This window comes from Octopus bimaculoides, chromosome 7 (genome assembly GCF_046866305.1).
Source record: "Octopus bimaculoides isolate indiv1 chromosome 7, ASM4686630v1, whole genome shotgun sequence".
NCBI classification, from domain to species: Eukaryota; Metazoa; Mollusca; class Cephalopoda; order Octopoda; family Octopodidae; genus Octopus; species Octopus bimaculoides.
In genome coordinates, this window is record NC_142934.1 from 14,393,954 (window position 1) to 14,414,538 (window position 20,585).

At 36.6% G+C, this 20,585-nt stretch overlaps 1 protein-coding gene across 8 annotated transcripts in view; it reads right to left on the minus strand.

Annotated features, from left to right (window-relative positions):
• The window catches only part of LOC106871123 (uncharacterized), a 28,175-nt gene extending 11,807 nt beyond the window's left edge, over positions 1-16,368 (minus strand). For 2 of the 8 annotated variants that reach the window (XR_016242524.1, XR_016242525.1), the window contains exons 1-3: positions 5,469-6,022; positions 2,659-2,795; positions 337-480 (exon numbers count right to left, since the gene is read on the minus strand). Coding sequence is in view for 1 of the 8 variants with exons in the window: in XM_089354822.1 (XP_089210948.1) it covers positions 337-480; positions 2,659-2,795; positions 5,469-5,568 (381 nt within the window). In the remaining 7 variants the exon portion in view is untranslated. Of the gene's footprint in view, positions 1-336; positions 481-2,658; positions 2,796-5,443; positions 6,034-6,320; positions 6,553-14,693; positions 14,831-16,217 lie in introns of those variants that run through there. The other 6 variants (XR_016242528.1, XR_016242527.1, XR_016242529.1 and 3 more) reach the window with 6 other exon arrangements.
• Between the last annotated feature and the right edge of the window lie 4,217 nt (positions 16,369-20,585).

The following is a 20,585-nucleotide window of genomic DNA, read 5'->3' on the forward strand; positions in this document are numbered from 1 at the left end:
CGGTAACAACACAGAAATATATCAACTAGCCTCCAAAAAATGTGTGAGAAAGAGTCTCTTTATAGCTATTTGACTAGCATGAAATAGCAATCAATTCTTGAAATCACATCACACCATTTTAAAAAGGAAGGACACATTAGCCAATGAAGTCATCGATATAGAAAAAGGGAGCGCATTCACATCTTTGATCACATGTCTGCTTGACCAGGGCTGATCTGGAATGAAACATTACTGCCGTCGCTGCCACCGCCACCACCACCACCACCACTGCTATCACCACCACCACCACCACTGCTATCATCACCACCACCACCACCACTGCTTTAACATACTAACTTGTCTTAAATTGTCAGTGGCTTTGTCCAGAAACTGAAGGTTAAGGTCTCCACATATCAAAGGGGATGATTGCACTGCATTCAGCTTTATGATTTGTTGGTTGAATACTTCCTTATAAGGTTTTTTAATCACTTGTTTATAGATCTGAAATATATCAAGAATGAAATTTAGCATAAAGTGTGTATGTATGTATATATTTCATCTTGAAGTGGTGCATGGTACCAGAATTTTCTGACTTGATCGGAGCATGAGCAAGTGGGATGGTAGGGCCAGATCAGAACATTATGTATGCTCAGAATGGCCACCTTGGGAAACTATGATGCCTGGATGCCATAATGTAAATCATGAGACACTAATTAAGAAGAAGATCATTTTGCTATCACTGTATATAAAACTAGGCCTGATGAAGCAATTTACCAAAGCACTGCAACATAACAAGCCATGTTTCTAGTACCTCAAGGCGATCTTCCCTAAAATAAGTGATGCCAAGATTAAAGAGGGCATATTCGTAGGCCCTCAGATTTGTCAAGTAATAGCTGATGAGGACTTCGAGGTGACAATGGATGAAACTGAGCTAGCAGCCTGGCATGCATTCAAAGATGTATGCAAAGGACTTCTGGGAAAGCACCAAATGGCCCAGCGTGAGAGTATAGTGGAGAGCCTAATCAAGTGCAACCAAAATCTCAGATGCAATATGTCACTGAAGATACACTTTCTTCATTCTCATCTGTCCTTCTTCTCAGAGGATGCAGGAGATGTGAGTGATGGAACTTGGAGAGAGGTTCCATCATGATATAGTATCAATGGAAAACAGGTATAAGGGAAAAATGGAGCTGTGCTGGCTGACTTCTGCTGGCATCTGAAGCGTGACACACCTGAGACGTCTTATAAACAAAGAAGTATATACTAAAATGTAGGTTCATACTTTATATAATGCTAACAAACATGCTGATTCATTATATATTTATAGGCGCGGGTATGGCTGTGTGGTTAGGAAGCTTGCTTCCCAGCTACATGGTTTCGGGTTCAGTCCCACCGCGTGGCACCTTGGGCATGTGTCTTCTACTATAGCCCCGAGCCGACCGAAGCTTTGTGATTGAATTTGGTAGGCGGAAGTTACTGCCGTGTGTGTATATAACTGTGTATGTGCTTGTGCCTCTTTCCGAAAGAGAGAGAGGGAATTAATTACAATGGATATATTTAATTTGACTTTGGGAGCAAAATAAATTAATGGTATTGTGGAAATTGGTATAAATTGCATAGTTATTAAGTTGGTAATTTACAAGGAAAAGTGACGAGATGGGAAATTTTTCGTTATAAAATTCAAATTTAGCATAATCAACTTCATTATAAAATGTACATGAGAACAATGTTTTTTTCTTGACCTTGAAATTTGTTGTACAGTGTTATTATTATATCAGATCTAATGTGTGTGTGGGGGGAGGGGGAGGGGGGGGGGGGGAAGAATGGAGGCCATGCACACACACACATACTAACACATATCACAATATTTTTCAAAATTCCAAGTTACATTTTCTAGATATATGTGAGTGAGATCATTGCCAGTACCGCTGGACTGACTCCTGTGCAGGTGGCACGTAAAATACACCATTTCGAGCGTGGCTGTTGCCAGTACTGCCTGACTGGCCTTCGTGCCGAGTGGCACATAAAAGCACCCACTACACTCTCGGAGTGGTTGGCGTTAGGAAGGGCATCTAGCTGTAGAAACATTGCGAGATCAGATTGGAGCCTGGTGTAGCCATCTGGTTCACCAGTCCTCACTCAAATCGTCCAACCCATGCTAGCATGGAAAGCGGACGTTAAACGATGATGATGATGATGATGTGGTACATGTCAATATGAGTGTTCACCCAGCATGATAGGGATTCTGCCAGCTTACCACTTTTAACTCTGAGGCAAAAATGTTAATAAGCATATACTGATACATTAAAAAGAAAACCTGTGCTCCACAGCAGAAGTGTTAAGACCAATCCCTGTGTTGGTGTAAAACACTTGTGGCAGTGCAATGTAAAAGTGCCTATGTGGTGTCACATAAAGGCACCTGTGTGGTGCCATGTAGAAGTGCATTTGCAGTGCCACGTTGAAAGCACCGAGGCCACTCTGTAAAGTGGTTGGCATTAGGAAGGACACCCAGCTGTAGAAACCATACCAAATCAGACTGGAATCTGGTGCAGCTTTGGTGAAACCATCCACCTCATGCCAGCATGGACAATGGATGTTAAATGAAGATGATGATTAACAGAGTAACAAAAAAAAAAAAGCGGGGAGTTTTATATTGAAATAGAGCCCCTTGTGCATTACCTCTTTGCAATAAGCTGCCCAGTGGAGAGCATTTTGTAAAGAATTCTTGTCCCAAGTTGCTACTTCTTCTGTGCTAGCTTGCTGTAAGATTTTGGTGAAGAAATATATGTTTTTCAAAAATGTAGACATAATTGAATCTGAAAAAAAACCCCCAAAAAAACAAAACAGAATTTACACACATTATGCCATCATTGTTGTCATTTGTTCTCAGTCATCAGTCATCAGTCATCAGTGAAAACATGTCCGTGGAAACAGATGATAGTTGATGACAAAAAGGGCTATAGAAAATTTGCCTCAACTAATTCCATCTAACTCATGCAAGCATGGAAAAGGGGATGTTAAAATGACAACGACGATGATGACAATGGAGCAGAAACAACATCTTCACTACTGAAGTAAATATTAATGTAAAGTCATGTGGAGACAAACAACAACAAAACACACACATATGATGAACTCTAATACAATGGATTTCAGTCACAAGGCGTTAGTCAACCTTAGGTTACAGTAGGAAACTGTTGTTCAAGGTAGTTACATAGTAGAATCAAATCTGAAACTAGGTGGTTGTGAAGTGGACTACTTAACCAGAGTCATACATGAATCTAGATGAACTCATAAAGATAGACGACAGAGAACAGACAGAGAAATATGCTTGCACTGTTGCACCATGTGTAGGACTTAATGCATTGCCCAGTTTAACTTTACCACTTTCGGTGCCTTAAGTGGAGCCTACTTTTGTAAGCATGAAGCAGGGCTGTCTCAGCAGTTTTATAGGCTCAGGACAAATCAATGCATTGGGCCCTGTACTCGTGAGGTCTCTGGGTAACTGTCCACTGTGCCAATACCTTAAGGTAGCACTAGGATCAGGTCTGAGGATATCTTATTGCTATATTTCAAGATGGTCATTTTTTCCTCTTGCCAAATAAACGCCACGCACTATATATTCGTTCTGCACTCGTTTATTATTGTTATTATTCTATCCTATGCCCATTGTCTGGAAATCTTTCGTCACACATCTGTGACCTCTAGAGTGACTCTTCCATCCACGTTTTCCTGTTCTGTTTAGTCCATTCTGTCTAAACGCATGCATTTGTGTCTCTGTGTGTGTACGTGTGTCTGTGTTTTGTATGCGCGTATATGGGTTTGCTTACTATATTATTTGTATCCGTGCTCTTCATATAAGTTTTTTGGCATAACTACAGGGTTTTACCCCCCAGACTTTGAGAGGTCATAACTTTCAGAAAAATGATTTTTTTTTAATGAAATTTTCTACGCATATAGTATTAACTATGTAGAATCCGAATATACAAAAAACTTTTTTTCAATCTTGCAAAAACACGAAGATTAAGAATAAACAGAAAAAGTACACAAATATATTTTACACACCTGTCGTATACGTCGGTTTTGTTTTTTTCACTTTAAAGGTGGATTAATCCCAACAAAATAACATAACTACCTTTAAAGTGAAAAAAAACAAAACCGACGTATACGACAGGTGTGTAAAATATATTTGTGTACTTTTTCTGTTTATTCTTAATCTTCGTGTTTTTGCAAGATTGAAAAAAAAGTTTCGGAAAGCTAACATTTTAAAATTCTTCGGGAAGCGACACTGTGATAGTTTCTCTATTTAACCGTGCGTGTATATTCCTATTTTTGCTCCTGTTCTCTTCTACTTCTCTACTAGAAACGTTTACTTTGGAATTTACTTCTATTGAGAAAAAAAAATCGTGTGCATGTTGTTTTTAACGAAAGTTTTCTTATGACGGCTTCTCTTCACTGTCTAGAAATCTACGGATGCACATACGCACATAATAGAGAAAAATGAAACAAATATGGACGACTTGCTCCGAAACACCACCGAGTGGGGGAACGCTTCTCAAAAATAACCTGCAGTTGTTTCCTTCAAAATTCCTACATGCTCGAAATGTACATACATCAAGGTATATTTGTAGACAATTTCACGAAAAAATATTAATTTTCCTGGAAGTTAAGAAGAATTTAAGTGGACTCTGTTGGAATTTCCGAAAATTGTCCCCCACCCCCATTCCAAAACACTTTCACCGGAAATTTTTGTATATTCGGATTCTACATAGTAAATACTATATGCATAGAAAATTTCATTAAAAAATTTCATTTTTCTGAAAGTTATGACCTCCCAAAGTTTGGGGGGTAAAACCCTGTAGTTATGCCAGTTTTTTCCCCCCTACGAGCCTAATAAACTGTGTAAAGGGTCATGGGCACTACTTTCTCTTGACGAAAAGTTATAACACAAACGAAACAAGAGTTGAAGTGTGAGACTAAAATGGAACATAGAAAGGTTATAAAATACAACGAAATGTGAGAGGTATCAAATGTCAAAGATATGTAATGGAACAGGTGACAATTGGTTTTAGTATTTCGTGCGAAATGTTCGGCTATGTTGTGTTGCATCCATCCCTGATTAATCCTATGATTAAAGACATTTCAGCCAAAACCATCCCCTCTTTTTAGGTGCATATAGGACTACATTGTTTAATATGTCATTTCCTGTTCCAAGATGGTAAAGTGTGATTTGAAGGAGATTTGACTACAATTTCTAGCAGATGTTGCGACCACATAGAAACTCCGCCATTGACTCATTCGAGGAATCTGATTTGAACAGTGCAAAGCGTAAACCGGAAATTATGGAAGTTTAAATGTTAGGACAATAAATAAATAGGGCATCGTTTATGTATGAATAAAATATTCCCCAAAATTGCTTAGTATGGCTAGTATAAATTTATATAGTAATTACAAAATGACATACCGTGAAGACATAAAGGTAAACAAACCGGTTTGAAATTTGTAATTCAGCGCCATACGACTAGACGGTGCACACCGAATATTTACCTCATTAAAAAGAAGCCCGACTACAAGTTCGATTTCTTGCATTAATACACCAATAGCTTTTCTTTGAGAAAGAAAAAAAAATTAATTATAGGTAATTATATTAAAAGATATCCGTTTTTCTGTTATGCGGGAACAAAGACGGTGGGGTTGACTCGCTTGTGCAGGTATGTCTATGTTGAGAACCCACTGGAGTCAGTGTTAGTCTTTTATTGTAGTTGAATTTCTATATCTGACGCTTAGTAGGAATATCAAATTGACTCAGTATTTGACTCATTACTTTATTTTATTGATCCTAGAAGCATGATCTCGGCGAAATTTGTGACCAAAACATAAAGCAACATAACTAAGTACTACAAATCCAATGCTTTACTGTCTGCCAATTCTAAGATTTGATGTTGTATTTTATCAATTCAATATTGAACAAATGATTTAATATTAATCAGCTTTGTTATTTCAATTTCAATGAAATACTTTGTATCCAATTCCAAAGGAATAATGAGGCATTACAAAGTAACGCATAAAAATACAAAACAAAACAAAATCAGTGATCAAGATTGTAGCAAATAAGAGTAGTCTCCCCTAGATCTAATTTGCCAGAAATAGTTATCTCCCTTAAAATTAACACCGAGCCAACAAGGGAGTCTTTAAGTGCTTGTTCAACTTGTTAGAAACAGCAACCAAATCCCCCTTAAAGAGAAACAGAAGAAAATAGAAAAAGAAGGAAAGAACAGCAGCAGTAGCAACAACTGTAGCAGTTGTAGTAGTCAGGATATGAACGGGAAGACGATACAAACCATTTCAATACCGACGAGACAACGAGCCTATTGGAAATAGCAGCCAAATTATCCTTAAATCAGGCCCTACATTCTTGAAATGTGAAAGACATATTGGTTAATGAAAACAAAGTCCTAGATATGTAATGCTCGAAAGAAGGATGAGGATGGTCATGGTTGGAACACATTTGATCATAGATTTGCTCAATCAGATATGTGAGCGTTAAACGTCACCAACAAGAACAAGAACAATAACTTCACCACCACCACCGCCGCCACCACCGCCGCCGCCACCGCCGCCGCCGCCGCCGCCGCCGCCGCCACCGCCGCCGCCGCCGCCGCCGCCGCCGCCGCCGCCACCACCACCACCACGACCATCATGATCATGATCATTATTGTCATCATGGTCTGATGATGAATTATTAATTTACTCAGCAATAAAAGATGTGCAACACTAGAGGTGTCAAACATAATGGCCCATGGTAATGTCTAGTCTAGCCTTCGGTTCAGTTATATATAATTCAGAATAGCCAGTGATATGTTTGTTTGTGAACAACATAAGCAAATACAGGTGTTTTATTAAGCTAAGTATGAATTGGATCAATCTGTGACTGAAACAAGTTAATTATACAACATAAATTCTTGATTAATTAAAATCCTCACCGCATATCTATATACTTCGTTTTTGTACCTGGTTTGCATGATTCTTTATGTGAACTCGTGTGTTGAAGCAAGTTTTGTTGTTGCTGGGGAGAATCATATTGTTTTAATGCCTTATTATTCAACGCACGCATCGGTTCGATTTCCACTCATTTATTATTTATATATTTTTCTTCCCAAAATTTTGTTGCTTTTGCAACCTTATCAATGGATGTTAAGGTTACAAAAGCAACGAGAATATTGGAAGTAAAGTATAAATAATAAATGAGTAGAAATCGAACCAGTGAATGTGCTAGATAATAAGGCATTATGACAATATGACTCTAATTCTGTTCTCTTACAACATAATTCTATCTCTCTCTGTAATTACTACTAAACAATGAAGAGAACACAAACACACACTTTGCTTCGCATGCTGTTGGATTTATCATAACCTGCCCGTCGAGGCAAGGTATTGTAACGTAATGGTAAATAAATATTTCCTTAAAACTTCATGCATTGTTCATCTTTCACATCCTACAATATGCCGTTATAACAACAAATCTTTCTCGTTTCAACTGCTGACCCTCGACCTCAACTAAAACCTAATCGTTACACACACACACACACACACACACACACACACACACACGTATATATTTATATATATATATATATATATATATATATATATATATATATATATATATATATATATATGTATATATATTATCCCCGTTGACAGGCCGCTGGTATTTATAGTGTTGTAGTGACATCTTATAGCAGACGACTGTTATATGTTCAATGTCCGGAGTTTTATCCACGCATGCGCAGGGACTAGTTCCGGAAGGAATACAAGAAGAGTCTCATGCGCATGCGTAGAGTTCGACACCCAGCTCTGGCGCCTTTTCTCAGTCTCTTCGGTGACCGATCTCTGTCGAGCCAAGACGTCCAACAGAGCTCTCTCACATGTCAGCACCAGAGCTTCACAAATAACCACGGAAATCATTCAGGAGGCGTCTCAGTAACCGAGGTCGACGAGCTACCGAATTCCCTCCAAGCGTGAACTGAATTCCATTGTAAATAAATATTGTTATGTTGTTCAGAATCTGCGTTCCGTTGTTTCTTCTAGAAATTTAATGTACGGAAGCGGTGTACACCTAATGGTGTATAACCACTTCCCTACAGTGTTAAGCACTTTCGGTATGCAAATTAGGGACTCCTTCATAGAGTAACTGCTGCATTTGTTGAGTATATAAACAGTTTGGCTGCTTGTTCTTGATCGAGTTCTTGATGAAGATCTGTGATAACTTGATCCTTGATCTTGTGACAACTTCCTCTCTGTTTTCACTTTACACCAATGAAGTACAGACAACTGATTCAACACTGCAGTAAACTACCACACATGTACGGTCTCCCTAAGGGTCACAAGGATGGTATTCCATTAAGACCTATAGTGAGCTGTAGAGGTTCAGCATGTCATCCACTGAGCCGCTGCCTTGTGGATATAATCAGTCCATTAGCAGGAAAGTCAACATCGTACGTGAAGAATTCCACCCACTTCACAGAATTGATCAAGGATACCCCCATTGAATCCAACCAGATGGTGAATCTAGATTTGATAAGTCTGTTCACCAAAGTCCCAACTACTGAAGCACTATCGGTGATTCAAGAAAAACTAGTGACAGACACCCATCTAAAAAACGCACTAGTATACCAACAAAAAATTTGATGGAAATGTTGACCTTTTGTGTAGAAACTACCTATTTCAGTATGGACACTGATATATATCGACAAGAAGAGGGCTTAGATATGGGTTCGCCATTATCATCGATAATAGCCAATATATACATGGAGTACTTAGAGAATTTGACTTTAGGATCAACACCACTAAAATCAACCCTATGGCTGCGATATGTTGATGACATCTTTATTCTCTAGCTCCATCAGGAAGATGTCCAAGTGCTGTTAGCTCATGTGAACTCAATAAAGCCATCCATACAGTTCACAATGGAAAAGGAAAAAGGCAATCAGCTAGCATTCCTGGACGTATTAATAACACGCACCAATTATGGATTCCCGACATCCGTATACCGCAAGCCGACCTTCACTGGACGATACCTTAACTTCAATTCCCACCAGCCATACGGCGTAAAGAGAGGAATTGCTCAGTGCCTAAAAAATCGAGCAAAGAATATAAGTAGCGCTCGTGATACCCATCACGAAGAAATGATCAAGCTCAGTAACAATCTGTTAAGCAACAACTACTCCAAAAGTATACTATCCACTCCAATTATGAAGAAAAGAGAGAGTGAAACCAATAAACTGTCTACAGTCTGTCTACCCTATGTGAAAAGCCTCTCCGAAAACATTTCGTTATATGTCTGTATGTATGTACGTATGTATGTATGTATGTATGTATGTATGTATGTATGTATGTATGTATATATATATATATATATATATATATATATATATATATATATATATATATATATATATATATATATATATATATATTATATATATATATATATACACACGACGGGCAACTTTCAGTTTATGTCCACTAAATCCACCTATAAGGATTTGGTATGCCTGGGGTTATAGTAGAAAACTCTTGCCCAAGGTGCCAATCTGTGAGACTGAACCTGAAACCGTATGGTTGAGAAACGAACTTAAAACAAAATTATATCTATTCACAACGCTTTTTTTTCCTAGGGAAGGATACAGTTGATTATATTGACTTAAGAATGATAAATACATTTGATTTCAGTGGATGTGAACTGTATATAACAAAGCACAGGAGGAAAAATGTATCATCTTTATGCAAAAAACAACTTTATGCAAAAAACAACTTTATGCAAAAAACAAAAAAATACAAACAAACCAGTATTTGCTTTTACAATTTCGGTTGCAGTTCTGTGAAGTATTAAATGTCAAGTCCATTCCTATTAATTTTGCAATAATACATGGCGACCACCGTCCTCTTACATCATGCCTCGGAGACAGACCACATCACGACGACATTTTCAGACATCTGCTTATGATGTAGATTACGTTTTAGGTATTAATCCCACATAATCTACCTTGGTTATTACAGTGAGGTTGCTTTATCTCATTCTATATGCCTTCTGTGCCATCAGGTATTTTGTCATTTTCTATTCTCGGATAGCAAAAACACACGCCTCAACATGAGAGCTAAAATGTCGTCATGTTCAAAATAGACTACTCTGGTTGTTTGCATTAGTGTCACGCTGAATGAAGCTTACTTACAAAATATCTATGCACAATCTTCTGCTAATAAGCAGAAGGCTTTCTTCGTATGTTCTGTTGCTCTAGAAGCGTGCAACTCCCCAGGGCGTGTATCCTCGGTTATCATCCGTCTCTCATATTGCTATTTAATTCATGTATACAGATTTTTTTTCCCTGGATGAACTTCGACACTTGATGGTTAGTTAATGCTGACGAAAAGATATGATGCGACAAGCAAAGGCTGTTTGAATCACTTTTAAACCTCTTCCACCATATTTTCGGTTTGAGGAAACATACTATCTATGTAGAAATTTATGGGAGTTTTTCAATAGTTTACAGGTTTTAATATCAACTGTTCGTATCTCATCTAGCGTCCAATCGACAGCCTAAGTATTGACAAGAGTACTGGAACAGTAAAAAAATTGCAGGAGAGTTCTGAAAGCCATATTATCCTTCATCTGGTTGTTATATTCTCTTGTTTTGCGTTCCAGGTTACAAGTATTTGTCATAAAAATGTCTTTCATGAATCACTAGGTATTTGTAGCATTCCCCTTGAGATATCGAAGAAATAGGTAGTGGCTAGAGATGTATGTATGTATGTATGTATGTATGTATGCATGCATGTATGTATGCATGTATGTATGTAAGTTTGTCTGTAAATATACGCGTGTATCCTTATATGAAAGTATATATATATATATATATATATATATATATATATATATACTAGCAGAAATACCCGGCGTTACCCGGGTTAAAGAGAATAATGAAATCTAAAAACGCCGTCTAGACTACGCATCATCTTTATATATAGAGTTGTATATACACACACGCACCCAAACACACGTATATATATGTATATCAATATAACTATATGAAAGTCAATGAAGTTTCGTAAAAGAAGGTGATCATGTACATACTTTCTTGCTGTTGTGATTATAACACCTCATTGTAAACTATGTTCCTTGTTTCCCCTTGTGGAGCATATACAAATAGGTTTTTTGTTGCTGCCCACTCTTGAGCAGCCAACATACAGTTGTCCATGTGAGAAGCAGGGCTCTTCCAAGAGAAGACCAGCTACAGACAGTGTTTGACCCTGATATTTGTTTATGGACATGGCAAAAGTCACACGAAGGGGGAATTGTAGTCTTCTGAATGTAAAAGGAATGTCTGCTCCTGATGGAGTAAGAGGAATTCTTGGAATAAAGACGTCATCCCCTTTTGCACATCCAGAAAGAATGGTAGCCTCGATAACGTGTGACATCATTTTCTAAATAATGCTCATCTGTTATGTTCGGGTTAAAATTTCATCAACATCAAAAATATATGAATTTTCATGGGAGTTATGGCCGTTATGCAAAGAATATAATTTCCAAATTTCATAAAGATCCATTCAGTACTTTTGACGTAGTTTTGGATAAGAAAACAAATGACTAATGTGTGTGTTTGTGTGCATGTGTATGTGTGTGTGATGGGTGTATATATGTATAGATATCTGTATGCATGTATATATGTGTACATATTACATGTACATCTATATATATATATACATCTACACATATGTATACATATACATGTATGTATAGATCTATATATATATACATATACGTGTACATCTATATGTATACATATACATCTCTCTCTCTCTCTCTTTCTCTCTCTCTCTTTCTCTCTCTCTCTTTCTCTCTCTCTCTTTCTCTCTCTCTCTTTCTCTCTCTCTCTTTCTCTCTCTCTCTTTCTCTCTCTCTCTTTCTCTCTCTCTCTTTCTCTCTCTCTCCTTCTCTCTCTCTCTTTCTCTCTCTCTTTCTCTCTCTCTTTCTCTCTCTCTCTCTGAAAGTATCTGTCATTACAGTATCGAAATGGTGTACATATACATGTATATGTATACATATACATCTCTCTCTCTCTCTCTCTCTCTCTCTCTCTGTCTCTCTCTTTCTGTCTCTCTCTTTCTGTCTCTCTCTTTCTGTCTCTCTCTTTCTCTCTTTCTCTCTCTGTGAAAGTATCTGTCACTACAGTATCGAAATGTGATTGTTTCAGTTAGTGGAATAGTTTCATTTTTAAAGTGAAAGTATTTGACATGAGTGTTTTTGTTTCACTTTTGACACGTAATACTTAAATAGTGGAGGAGATATTATGTTGCGGTGTGCTCGAACTCTGCAAGAAGTTAATAATTTTTTTTTACTAAAACACAACTGGAACCCTAAGTAAGGCATGTGTAAAATTTGAATGAAATTGGTTGCGTAGTTCTCGAGTTTTAGGGATTCACACAGACAGACAGACAGACAGACACACATTCTCATTTATATATATATATATATATATATATATATATATATATATATATATATATATATATATATATATATATATGTATGCATGTATCTATGTATGTATCTGACTGTCCGTCTATCCGTCTGTCCATCTGTCCGTCTGTCCGTTTGTCCGTCTGTCCGTTTGTTTGTTCGTCTGTCTGCCTGTTTGTCTGTCTGTCCATCCGTCCGTTCGTCTGTCTGTCCGTCCGTCCGTCCGTCCGTCTGTCCGTCCGTCCGTATGTCTATCTATCTATCTATCTATCTATCTATCTATCTATCTATCTATCCGTCCACCTACTTACCAACCAACCAACCAACCAGCCAGCCAATCAACTAATCTTCTGCCTCGTTCTTATGTCTTCCCTGTCTCAAGCTCATCCTATATTGTTGTATTTGATATTATTTATGACATTTAACTCAAGTCAATCAACTTTAACAATACGGATTGTGTCCTGGTGTCATTCTGTCTTTTATCCGTTAATCCGATAGATATACTGCTGTAGCGAAACGTTTATCTCAGTAGATAACTGATGTCCTCCATCTTCTTCTGTGTCAATCGATATATTATTGTATGGAGTTGGAATTAATCTCTGTCGTAGAGACATAATTGATCTTATTAAGCTTGGAAAAGGTGGTGGCGTGTTTGGGTGTTTGAGTACGGTTGGGTTTTAAGGGGAGGGTAGTGGTGGTGACCTAATGACCTAACTACACGATGTTGGTCAAGCACTAAACTTTCTTTCTCTTTCCCTCTCACACACACAAGCATAAACACACAGACACAGACATACAGACACACACACGCGTGTGTGTGTGTGCTGGGTGAGGATGAGGTGTGTGTATTTTTTATCTTCTACTTGTTTCAGTCATTTGACTGCGGCCATGGTGGGGCACCACCACAAAAGGTTTTAGTCGAACAAATCGATCCTCTAATTAAATTTATATATATATATATATATATATATATATATATATATATATATATATATATATATATATATATATATATACAAAGTATGGGGGTTTACTTCACAGGTGGTCTAAACAATTAGGTACGCTAGGTAAGTGCTGTAACAGATTACTGGGGCTCCAAGGTGATAGCTGAGGTAGTAGTTATGGAGCCATTGCAGATTTCCGATGCAGCGGATATATAATTGTTAAACAGGACGACAAACATTAAGGCAAGGCAAACATCTCAAGTCATATACGCTTTTATGTTAAACTGTCATATGTTTAAATTTGCCAAAATGCGTTTTTTCAACATTTATTTTTGCTTGCAATAGCCGATTCTTTTGGTCAAACTATCGTAACTCCAGCTGCTTCAGATGCCAAGATATAAAAAATTGTTAAAGTGTTGTACAACTGTTTTGCTATGGAATGGTGGAACTATTTTTTTTGTTTTCTGAAAAAGCAACGTTTTGGACTTATGACACTTTGCATAATGGCAGCGATGCATACATACATACATACATACATACATACATACATACATACATAAATATATACATACATATACATATATATATGTATGTATGTGTACACACGTACATATGCATACAAACATATCTATATATCTACATATATACAAGCACAATATATATATACATATATATATATATATATATATATATATATATATATATATATATATATATATATATATATATATATATATATATATATATATATATATATATATATATATACATATATATACATATATATATATATATATACATTACTATGATTAGCCATTACTATGATTGACCGCTGACTGAACACTATTCAATTTTTTTTCTCCGTGTTTGTCTCCTTGTCTCCGTATTCTTTCTGTTGAAGAGCGTAGCTCGAAACGTTAAAGACTTTCCGTATTCCCGAGCGTCATACTAATACATCCTTTTGTTGTTTACACCACCTGTCCTCGTCTGTTGTTGTTTTTTTCGTACATTCTCCCATATATATATATATATATATATATATATATATATATATATAAATATTCATTTATGCACACACATACTTATGCCCGTACACAACCACACCTATAAGCATATATACATCACAGCTAACATATAGTAGTCGGAAAAATATATACACCAGACTGATGATGTATAACATTTAATGATCATAAATTATGAATTCCAATGATAACATTAACATTAAACACTTTGGGGCCGTCTACACTCACCAACTTCACTTCATCCTGAAGGCTCCTATATTCACCAACTTTACTTCATCCTGAAGATGAGAACACGAAAGTCTAAAAATGTTGAAGATGGATTTAGAAACTTTACCATTTCAGAAAACTCTGCGAGCAACTCATATCTGTTAAGATAGAATAAAACAGTCATGTTTTCAATACAACCTGGATTAAAGAGAAGCAGTTCGTTATACACGTGAACACACTCAAAGATGTGTGTGTGTATGTATGTGTGTGTATGTATGTGTGTGTATGTGTGTGTATGTGTGTGTGTAAGAGAGGGAGAGAGAGAGGGGGAGAAAAAGAGAGAGAAGAAGAGAAAGAGATAGATAGATAGATAGAGAAAGTGTGTGTGTGTCTGTGTGTGCGCATACAGACAAATATGGAGTGAGCGATTGGTTTGATAAAAATAGATTAAAAACAGATAGCAACAGAAACAAAGAAGTGGACATGGAAACTATATATATGTGTGAGTCTGTGTGTGTATGTATGTGCGTGTGTATCTGTGTGTGTGTCGCTATCTCTGTGTGTGTGTGTGTGTCACTATCTGTGTGTGTGTGTCGCTATCTCTCTGTGTGTGTGTGTGTGTATATATATATATATATATATATATATATACACACACATACACACATATACAGAGATAGAGAGATAGAGATAAAGATAGAGAGAGAAGGTGAGTAGGTAGATGTAAGTGGACATAGAAACTATATATGTGTGAGTCTCTGTGTGTATGTGTATCTGTGTGTGTGTTCATATATGTGTGTATATGTATATATATATATATATATATATATATATATATATATATATATATATATATATATGTGCATGCATGTATGTAGTTATCTATCTATCTATCTATCTATCTATCTATCTATACACATACACACATATACAGAGATAGGTAGATAGATAAATAGAGAGACAGAGAGGGATAGATAGATAGATAGATAGATAGATAGAGAGAGAGAGAGAGAGGGGGCGGAGATGACCAGAGAGACAGAAATAAGGAGCGGGGATTGACGCTCCATGACACTGAAATGTCCGTGAAATTAAAGAGGATTTGACCAAGGTATTAAACGTTAATATCCTGTCCGATAGACTTTATTAAGTTGACCTCTCACAAAAGGGTGATAGGATTATATACACACATACATACATGCATGCATACATACATACATACATACATACATACATACACACACACACATATATACATACATATGTATACATAATATATATGTGTGTGTGTAAGTTTAATATAGTGTATATATATATATATATATATATATATATATATATATATATATATATGTGTGTGTGTGTGTGTGTGTATATGTGTGTGTGTGTATTTATATATATATATATATATATATATATATATATATATTCATAAAATTCAGAGATGCCTATAATAGGACATCTAACCCGCTCGAAAGAGCAGCAAAAAACTCTATACCACAAAAATAGGGATAATTTCGAAAGAGAATGAAAAATAAAAACTTTTACCAGTCTATACTCTGTACCATGGTTTCAAGTTATTTAGCAAGATAAAAATATATCTTACTTGGGCAACTTTCTTCAGCAGAGTACCACGAACAAGCGAGTAAACACGAGTCATAGGGAAATACGACCCGCGTTTACACGCTTAATTCTTCAAACTATACCGCGCATGTGCGCTTTAACTTATCGGCAGTAAATATAAAATAAATGCCGATTTTCCTTCAGAAATTAGCCAAAAAATATATTATTTATATATATATATATTCATATATATATGGTGATAAATTGAATATTAATTCAATTTAAAACCAAGTGGCCTAGCATATAAAAAAAAATCTGAAAATTCAGAAAAAATTGTATTACACGTGTATAAATTGAGAATTAAACGATTTTATCCACTTGACCATAGAAGCATGTACAGCAGTGATTCTCAACCGGGGTCTATATAAGTTTTTGTTGTTAAAATTTATGTGCAATAAATTGCTTAGATTTCTAGAATACACAAAACTATTTAAACAAGTTTTTTTTTCATTTATCTACTAATAATATTTAATTATCCTTTCTACTGGAAGCACAAGGTCTCAAATTTGGGGGTAAGGGATTAAGTCGATTATATCGACCGCCAGTGCGTAACTGGTACTTATTTAATCAACCCCAAAAGGATGAAAGGCAAAGTCAACCCCGGTGGCATTTGAACTCAGAACGTAGCGGCAGACGAAAAACCGCTAAGCATTTCGCCTGGCGTGCTAACTATTCTTTTCTATTCTAGGCACAAGGCCCGAAATTTTGGGGGAGGGGGCCAGTCGATTAGATCGACCCCAGTACACAACTGGTACTTAATTTATCGACCCCGAAAGGATGAAAGGCAAAGTCGACCTCGGCAGAATTTGAACTCAGAACGTAACGGTAGACGAAATACCGTTAAGCATTTCGCCCGGCGTGCTAACTACTCTTTTCTATTCTAGGCACAAGGCCCGAAATTTTTGGGGAGGGGGCCAGACATTCTGGCAGCTCGCCGCCTTACTAATAATATTTAATTATAAAAGTATAACAGGATTTTTTTAAAACATTGAATGGCTATAGGAGTCCACCGAGTAAAATATGAATCCAAGGGGGTCCATCGATAAAAAAAAAAAAATGGCTGAAAGGCACTGATGTGCAGTGTTGCTGTTATTTAGCCACAGGTCAATTCTGTTCAAGCACGCCTATGATAAAAAGCTTCCCAGCTGCGACTACCTCGTACTTTTCTTCGGCTCAGTACATTCAGTTATAACCTTCATTGTACGTGCGGAAGCAAGGAAGGCAGAACCACGAAGTAAATACGCATCATTAAACATTTGTTAGCGTAGAGAAACAGAATCAATTACTGAATAAATGATTCATGGCTCCATTCTGCATGAAAACGCAATAGTTAAGCTAGTTCTTACATATTTAATGAGTGGGCAGACATCGAGAAGCTAATTAGAAATAATTATGCAATGAGATGAAAAGGAATTTATTTAGTTTTGAATTCATGGAGGTTTGCCGCAGATAAAATATCTAAACACATCATTAATAGTGTTCTAGTACAGCGACAACATTGATTTTCAGGAATCTTTGGTCCCAAAATCTTTCCAAATCGTTTTTGTTTCGAACCAGAGGTGGTCACCTTGGTCAACAAACTTTAAATTAAAACAAATGTTAAATTTACTTAAATAATTAAATGAAATACAGGTACATATAGATTAGTATAGATTAGTGTGGATTATTAAAGCTTCCAGACCATCAGTGTCTGGAAAGACGGATTTGTACTTGTAATCCAATAAAATAAATGGTTTATCACATCAGAACAGGTGTTACTTAGGAATGTAATTATCCTTCCATTATGAAATGGTAAAGTGCCATTTGAGGGAGATTTGGTCTCTACCTCTAGCAGGTAAAGATGATATTGTTGAAAGTATTGAAACGAACAAAACTTTCTTTTGTCCATCAAAATATCTCATTAACAAACGTTTGTATACGAAGCCACGCATTTACTTTGTCGCTCTATAATTATAACTAATTTAGCCTTTTTATTATTTTTTTCCACGTATCTTTTCTCACCGTTCAAGACAAGGAATGAAGGGCAGCACCCATGAGCCTAATATTTCCAAGGACTCCGAGCAATGTTACTTTTAAGCAATGCACTTGTGCGCAAGTGCGTGCATACACATTTACAGTTAGCACACAAAGAAAAGTTAAATTTGCTCGTCCAAGGTTTTTAAGACAGAATTGAAGTTTTTTTAATTCAGGAAAGTATTATTTCATAATAACAATCTTAAATAATAGACACATAATAATGCACATTTGCGATAGTTCCTAGCAAAGATGTTCATACACTTTATAAAGAGAGACAAGATTTGCACACAAAGCAAATTTCAGCGCAAAGTCAAAGCAAAAAGAGGAGACATTGCTTTCGAGATCGGTGGGAGGAAGTGACGTTATCCTGAAGCCAAAGTCCTCGGCCAAATGCTTACAACAGAGTGAATGCTAAAGGGTTAAACTGAAACCAACTGTAAAAGCACAGTGCAAATGTTTCACCATCCTGAAAGTAAGCAACAGTAATCGGAACAATGTGAATAAATAAGCTTTACATTTGACAGAATAATCTGAATGCTAAAGGGTTAAGATAGAAACGAGAAAAAATAACGAGAACCCCCCCCCCCCCCCCCCCCCCCCAATATAACACCATTATTCGCACACCACAAGGTTCAATGGAACCTACTATTGCAAGCCAAAATGCCTGAGGAATTACCACGGGCGATGGCGAGGCTGAGGCGTTGGAAAAGCCAAGCACTCTCACGGGCAACATCTGACATCTTGATGAGGAGAGCTGCTAACGATGACAAGAACTTCGCGGTTAGCAGCCCAGCTCCTCAAAACGTCCCAAACGCCACAGGCTGGAAGAGATAGTCCAATAAAACCGAAACATTTCCTAGAGTTGTCTCCCGTTTTTGCCGGAAAGCGGAAAATTATTTTCGTCAATAACTGAAATTGTGTTATCTTCAACTCATAATCATTTGTCGCTTTGCTTTCTTTTAAATGAACGCCACATTAGATATGTTAAAGCATAGGCTTGAATCTTCTTGATTTGTCCACCTGTCACAATGGTCTGTATATTGTTTTAATACAGCTTTAAATTAAACGGCTTCTAATCGTGTTATGGCATCATAGATCACTATCGGAGAATTTAACAAACCAAATAATTTGATTTATCGCAGAAATCTAAATTGCTATGTCAGAAATATAATTTATAATTGTACCGTTGTTGTTGTTGTTGTTGAAGCTGCCGTCGCCTTTGTCGTTGTTGATATTGATGTTGTTTTTGCTACTGCTTGCTGTCATCATCGTTGTACAACCACAGATCAGTCCTGGTTGAATAGATCTCTGATCAAAGTCGTTTCAGCCATGACCACCTACCAAGCCAAGTTTTTGTATATCTAGGACTAAAATGAGCAAGCGATCGTTTTTTGTTTTGTTTTAAGACAGTGAGGTGTGATTTGAAAGCATTTGACTGCTATTTCTTGTTGGTCAATATATTTACATCCTTAAGCTATAGTAGTCTATACTTTACGAAGGAAGTCTAATAAAACCGAATTATGTCTGGAAGTGTCTCCCCTATTTGTCGCGCTCATTTAAATATTCAAACTTACTACACTCTGATTTTCTCTACGACTTTACATCTATGAACCACATATCTTATGCTAAATAATTTCTGGATGCCTCGGAAAAGAAACGGGTTAAGGCTGAACTCTTTCTGGGCGATAATAATATAGTTCAGTTGCTGAAAATGTTTGATTTAAATTTCCAGTTATTTTTTTTCATTATTTTCATTATAGAAGTCGACTTCGTAACTGTCAAAAAGATACCGGTGGTCTGACAGCAAACCTCAATACGACTCATGAAATGGAAGCCTGCTCATTGATTTATAAACATTTGCGTCTAAAAGCTGCTTTCATTGCCTTATGGTTACAAATTTCAATTCATTGCCGTTGTTTAGACAAAGGAAACAACGAAGTTTATGAGTTTAGATAAGTTCGTATACCGTGGGGAAAAAAGGAATCTGTTAAAGAAAATATCTGTCAATGTCACCCACATTTTGAACTCGTAAAATAAGAGAAACATCAATGGCGGTTTTATGTAAGATCTAAAACTGTTTATATTGCGAATCTTCTGCGCTGCAAATGAGCTACACCAAAATTAATGGCGATTTAAAGTCTAATGGTTTTCGTATAGACTGTACCAAAATTGAAAGGAGTTTTAAGTCTGATAGCTACAGATAAGCCAGACTAAAATCGATGGTGATTAAGAATCTGATTGGTTGACGATAGAGTGCTGATAGCTTGTTGATTAACT